Source organism: Myotis brandtii, unplaced genomic scaffold (assembly GCF_000412655.1).
Source record: "Myotis brandtii unplaced genomic scaffold, ASM41265v1 scaffold213, whole genome shotgun sequence".
Classification (NCBI taxonomy): domain Eukaryota; kingdom Metazoa; phylum Chordata; class Mammalia; order Chiroptera; family Vespertilionidae; genus Myotis; species Myotis brandtii.
The window spans coordinates 389,396-396,460 of record NW_005357962.1 but is presented as its reverse complement, the minus strand read 5'-3'; the positions used below and the strand labels follow the sequence as shown (position 1 = coordinate 396,460).

Below are 7,065 nucleotides of genomic sequence, written 5' to 3'. Positions count from 1 at the left end.
TGGCTGAAAGCAGGTTTCTGGGGTTTGTTTAGCTTCTATAATTGCAACATTGTTTCTTAGAGTGCAGCTCAGAGGCCGGCAGCGGCAGGCGGGGAACCTTGGCTTCCTCCATCACTGGAGCAAGCAAGCCTCCTGTTCACTTCAGCTGCCTGGCTGCCGGCCGCCATCTTGGTTGGCGGTTAATTTGCATATTGCCCTGATTAGCCAATGGGAAGGGAAGCGAAGTTACGGTTAATTACCATGTTTGTCTATTATTAGATAGGATTCCTGCTCAGTCTTCAATTATTTTTTTTTAAATATATTTTATTGATTTTTTTACAGAGAGGAATAGAGAGTTAGAAACATCGATGAGAGAGAAACACCGATCAGCTGCCTCCTGCACACCCCCTACTGGGGATGTGCCCGCAACCAAGGTACATGCCCTTGACCGGAATCGAACCTGGGACCCTTCAGTCCGCAGGCTGACGCTCTATCCACTGAGCCAAACCAGTGAGGGCAAGTCTTCAATTATTAAATAAATATATTTTTCTTTCTAATTTCAATTCTAAAATGAAAATTTTAAAAGCAATTTTATTTTCAGTTTATTACTTAATGATCTGTAAAAGGAATATGGTAAACTATAATTTTTTGAGAAAGTACTCACCATTACCACCAAAGATATGAATATCCAATTGTTCACAAAGGTACATTACAAATGTATTCACCTGAGGCAGGAGACCAACGAAAAATACTATTGGGAAACAGAGTGTAAACACTATAGAAGGAAAGAAAAGCATATTAAAAATAGTATACCTCATCTATCGTTTTGTTCATTTAAGATCAGAAAATGATAAAAAGAAATCCCAAATTAACTTAACTACAAAGCAAATTTTAAAAGATATCACTCTACATTATTTCTCTCTACATTAACTGCTTGGGTATTCAAAATAATCTTTTCAATTATAACAGCTTTTAAAATTGTTTCAATCATTTTCACACAATAGAAACCTAAGGCACAGAATCCAAAGGAAGCCTTTCATCATCTCTTCTAAGAATAGAATAATTACTATATTTGTTCATCATTAGCTTTTCTTCATCCATAATACTCCTATAGTTCTGTTCCTCACTGAGAGGATTACACTATACAACAAAACAAGCCTATTAAAACTACGTTTAGCCATGCTTGAGTGGCTCAGTGGTTGAGTGACAACCTATGAACCAGGAGGTGACAGTTAAATTCCAGGTCAGGGCACATGTGTGGGCTCAATCCCCAGTGGGGAGTGGGCAGGAAGCAGCCAGTCAATGATTCTCTCTCATCATTGATGTTTCTATTTCTCTCTCTCCCTCTCTGAAATAAATAAAAATATACATTTAAAAAAACAAACAAACAACTACTTTCATCTATGCAACTGACCTATTTATCAGTGAACTGTGTACAAATAAATTAATGTTAAGATCTGAGATATTTTAAAAATGACTCACCTATAACTAAATCCCTGGCTGATATAAGCACCAGTGGATTGGTAAAAGTTATTCCATATAATTTGAACTTGGTTGTAGTAAGGTTTCTGCTTCCATAATCCAAGAGCCAAATAAGACCACAACATAAACAGAAATAAACTGGTCTACTGTAGGCAATGATACGATTATGACCCTGAAAATGGTATTAAAAAACAAGTTAGTTTAGATAATTTTAAGAGTCACAACTGACTACTGAGATTTTTTTATGGCTTCTATTCTAAGGGTAGAAGTTTGCATATGGAAACTGTCGCAAAAGGGAATTACAAATATGGAAAGGAGGAAGAACTAAATAAACCCTGTGACACTGGATTCAATTACAGTTATCAGTATAAGCTCATAATTTTTAATATGTATATAAACAGATATAAGAATAGGTGTGTGTGTGTTGGTGTGTATAAAGTTGACCCTTGAATTGTTAGGGGCACCAATACTGCCCCCTAACAGTTGAAAATCTGCATATAACTTTTTACTGCTCAAAAACTTTAACTACTAATAGCCTACCTATATTGACTGGAAGCCTAACCAATAACATAAATAGTTGCCTGACATATATTATGTATGTTATATGTATTATATACTGTATTCTTATAATAAAATAAGTTAGAGAAAAGAAAATGTTATTTAAAAAATCATTAGGAATAAAAAATACATTTACAGTATTTATTGAAAACAATCTATGTATAAGTGGACCCATGCAGTTCAAACCGGTATTGTTCAAGGGCCAACTGTATATATGTATGTATGTACATATGTATATACATACATATTATTTCCCAGCTTTAGCCAATGAGAGGGCCTAGAAGCAACAACATTCTAGTAATATAGATTACTGCCAGCCAGATCTCAGTTTATAAATACCATTACTCAGTAAAAAGAACCAGTGCTCCATGGAGAAAAGGCTGGTTTCAGACTAGAGTAGAGAAAGTATAATGTGAGCTTGGAACATATTGTTAGGCAAAAAAAAGGAAGGAAGTACTTAAAGATTGATAAGGATATGTCAAAAGTATACAGAAGGCAGCTTGATAGACTCCCAAATGACCAAATCAGAAATAATTTGAACATCAAAATAAATAATGATAGTGACATCATATAGTTGATTGAATAAGAATCTATAAATATGCACCAATACAAAAAATAAAGACAAGGGAAAGTTATTCCTTACTTACTGTGATGGTTCAGGCAAGAAACATCAACAGATATTAAAAACAAGTCTGAGGGGCAACTGGACATATATAATCTCAAAGTATCTCTCTAAGGATATTTATTAACTACAACAGAAAAATAGTAACATTTGAGTAGTGGTTCTCAAGGGAGTGGGAGGGGATTTGGACCCCCAGGGGATATCGGCAATGTTGGTTGTCACAATTGGGGTGGGGGTACTATTGACATCTAGTGGGCAGAGATCAGAGATAAAGCTAAGTATCCTATAATGCACAGGACAGCACCCTCATCTACAACAAAAATTATCCAGGCCAAAATGTTAGTATTGCAGAGGTTAAAAACCCTGCAGGCACTAACTATCCTTAGCCAAAAGATGAAAATTAACACCACCAAGAAAAGGTTAAATCGACATCATGTGCTTCCTGAAGTGATACACTGAGAACATGACTGTTGAGTGTTCCTATCAAAAGCACAGCCTATATCTAATCAAGAAGAAACATCAGACAAACTCAAACTGATGAATGGTCTACAAAATAACGGGCCTGTACCCATCACAAATGCCAATATCATGACAGACAAAGGAATTGCTGCAGATTAGAGCAGGCTAAAAAACCAAATGCGTAATCAGGGATTTTTTTATTGCCAACTGAAAAACAGGAAGCACCTGAGTAAGAATTGTGGCTTAGAAAATAGTATTGTATTAATATTAATGTCCCAATTTTGATAATTATATTTAATTAATGTAAAGAAATGCCTTTGTTTCTAGGAATTACACGCTGAGGTATTTAGAGTTATAGGGGCATCGTGTCTACGATTCTCTCTCAAACAGTTTAGAAACTGTGTGTGTGTGTGTGAGTGGATAGGGAGAGAGAGAAGAAAACAAGAAAGGGAATAACCAAATATGGTGAAATGTTTACACAGGGATCTGGGTGAATAGCATCAGGAATTCTTTGTACAATTTTTGCAAATTTTCCCTAAGTCTGAAATTATGTAAAAATAAAAACTTCAATATTTCCATATATCATTACACTTCAAAAGCATTCTTACGAAACAATAAGCAAGTAGTTGAAAGACTGTCATGTGCCTCTGTGTTTTGTTTTGCTCATCTCGTCTCAGTAAATGTTTCTGTATATGGGTAAAAGCACCTATATTCAAGAAAAAAGGCATCATCATAACTGTTCTTGGAGTCTAATTTTGAACTACTTTAAAGAGAATGCCCTTCAGTCTTTCTATTAAATAAATATTTCAGTGTGAGATCTAAAGCTGAATCATGCTTTAAAATAGTACTGGGGAGCTAATACTTATCTTAAGTCACAAAGTGAATAACAGTATTTTTAATCTCCTTTGTGTCTATGGGTCTAAACACCAGATCAATGTATTTCTTCTTCATTCTTGCTCCTAATGATTACTGAAGCAAAATAATGTAAAGTTTTTCCTACTTCAAAATTCTATTTTTCAATATTTACTCATGATTTATTGTTCAAAAGTTAGTAAATGCAGGTTATCAAATAATCATGATTTTATATGAACCATGTTTACCTAGTTGACAGGCTGTAAAAAATGAATTATTATGCTCATTTTCAATCAAGATTTAGAGTCCACAATTACAATGGCATTTTATTTCATGCTAATAAACCACCTTCATTTCTAGGAGTGTGTCAAAACTTAGATGAGAATATAGTAACATAAATCTTCATTCAATCTGACATATGACCCCCAAAAAGGTTTGATGCATGTTAAAGAACTATGAGTTACAGGCATATGAGAGTGACTTACATGTCTGGGGGAAGAAGAATCTGGCTGAACACTCTAAAAATGAAATAGAAAGAGAGATTATCCTACTGAAGTCCTGGTAATTTTACAAGCAACTTTCAAATGCCTGAAATAATTTCAGTAAATATTCCACAGGTAAGAAATGACCTACATTAATTGTGTTGAAACATTAACAGAAGATAAAACATCATTTCCAGGCAGTGGTGTCACTATCGTATTAAAAAACATCTAAAATCTTTGTAGACTCTTAAACTTATTTATTGTTAATGAACCATTTGCATCTAGTTAAACGTTTTGGAAATGGCACATGGTTGACAGATCCATCCTACTGCTTGCCTCATTACTACAAATAAGTATGTTATGGTAGAACGCTTCCTGTTTTTCTTAAATCTTAAGATTTTTCCATTACCGTTTACTTTCAATATTATTTTGTACTACTTTCAGATGTACAGCATAGTGGTTAATCATATACTTAGGTAGAATGTTCTCTTATGTAGCATTATACCTTTCCGGAAATGCACAGAACATGGGTTATCTTATAAAAAGAATTCTAGTTCTGCCCATAAATTCCACACTTACTAAACAATTCAATGGTATTTGTATTAAATACATTATCTGCATTTTCATATAAAAATCATCCAATAAGTTAGGCAATATCTTTGCAAGAGATTTTATCAACGTTCCATAAAAATGTCCAATAGGTTTTATTACTTCCCAAATCATGACTTTTCTTTCCAATAGCAAAACCAACAATTTCACTAAGATGGTCTATCACCACCCTACATTTCCAGATTGGACTATGCCTGCTGAGTTAGGCATGTGGCTCTTGGCAGGATATGAGATGAGGCATTCTTTCTTTTTTTTCTTAATATATATTTTTATTTATTTTAGAGAAGAAGGGAGAAGGAGAGAGAGACAGAAACATCACAGATGAGAGAGAATCAATGATCGGCTGCCTCCTGCATGCCCCACACTGGGGATCGAGCCTGCAACTTGGGCATGTGCCCTTGACCGGAATCCAACCTGGGGACCTCCCAGTCTGCAGAATGACTCTCTATCCACTGAGCCAAACCAGTCAGGGCTGAGGCATTCTTTCAATTCCAACATCTATCCTTTAAAGCTTCTGTTCAGCCTTTCTTATATCTTTTTATGACATTACTATTCTTCTAGTTAACTAATTTCAACAATCTGTCATATTTTACCTTTTCCATGTCTAACCATATTAACCTAAAAGCAGCAAACAAGATGAATGGGACAGGAAACATTGGAACCAGGGAATGAATTTAAATGGTTTAAGACAATAAAGGAATGAATTAAGGTGGTTAAAATGGAAAGCAAGAACAAAGGCCAGATAACATAAGATCACCACATTTAATCAAAGTAACCTGGAACGAGTAGAGGCTCTAAGATTTTGAGTACTACTGTCAAAAGCAAAGCAACTGGGAAAGGAAAATATTTATCAGAAGATGATGATGTGCTATTTTTAAATGTGCCAAATGCCTGTTAAATATATAGGACTAAAGCTTGTGAAAAAGATGAGGACTTTGAGATATAAAACTGGGCATAATTCCTATATAGGCATAACAAATAAAGTAATAAAACAGTATGACTTCACTGCAAGGAATTGCAAATTGGGAAGAGGGCCAAATAAAACCCTAGAGAATTCTCATAAATTAAGAAGTAGTCAAAAGAACAAAGAGGGGCTTCCAGTCAAGATGGCAGCATAGCCTGGCTGGTGTTGCTCAGTGGTTAAGCATCCACCTATGAACCAGGAGGTCACGGTTCAATTCCCAGTCAGGGCACATGCCCAAGTTGTGGGCTCTATCCTTGGTGGGCAGTGTGCAGGAGGCAGCTGATCACTGAGTCTCTCTCGTCACTGATGTTTCTGGCTCTCTCTCCCTCTCCCTTCCTCTCTAAAATCAATAAAAATATATTAAAATAAATAAAATAAAGTCACAAACAATAATGAAGAGAATGTAAAAATAGAAGACAGTATTCATAGATGTTAAGTGAATACTTATAGAGAATGAAGCCTAAGAAAAAGACATAAATTTGGCAATTTGAGATTACGTGCAACCACAAAGACTGTAATTTTAGTACTGCAATAAGGAAAAAAGTATGAATGGGCCCTGAAGAAATGAAGTAGTTGACATAGGCAGTTTATTCAGTCAGATGCCTATCAATAACATCTGGACAGCTGATGGTATAAACAGAACTAAGCAAATAGTTTTCAAGATGGGAGAGTGTTCTTCATGTTAGCATATATCAGGCAAATAACCAATACAAGCAAGAGTATTTACTGGTTATGAAAGAAAGGAAAGAAGACAGTCCATGTTAACAGTCCACAGATTTTGCATAGGAGGTAAAAAATTTGGTATATGATTCTCCCATTTTTTGAAAGCTTAAAATTGATCAATTTTGATATTATAGAGCCACTATTAAAACAACAGCAAAAGGATGCCAATCTTTTCTTTTCAATGTCCCAAAGGAACATACTAGTTTTGACATTATTGTTATCTATCAATGATGAATTTTAATAAACTTCACATACAGAATAAAAGACAAAATACAGAATTTGTTGATAAGTTTAAAAGAAATAAAATTTTTAAATGCAAATTCTTATTTGTAACA

At 34.7% G+C, this 7,065-nt stretch overlaps 1 protein-coding gene across 8 annotated transcripts in view; it reads right to left on the bottom strand.

Moving 5' to 3' along the window:
* PCNX (pecanex homolog (Drosophila)) overlaps positions 1 to 7,065 on the bottom strand; it is a 129,206-nt gene that overhangs the window by 62,096 nt on the left and 60,045 nt on the right. For all 8 annotated transcript variants that reach the window (XM_014539289.1, XM_014539287.1, XM_014539286.1 and 5 more), the window contains 3 exons: positions 4,438 to 4,470; positions 1,462 to 1,633; positions 644 to 754 (listed from right to left, as the gene is read on the bottom strand). In XM_014539289.1, the coding sequence (XP_014394775.1) occupies positions 644 to 754; positions 1,462 to 1,633; positions 4,438 to 4,470 (316 nt within the window). The remainder of the gene's footprint in view (positions 1 to 643; positions 755 to 1,461; positions 1,634 to 4,437; positions 4,471 to 7,065) is intronic.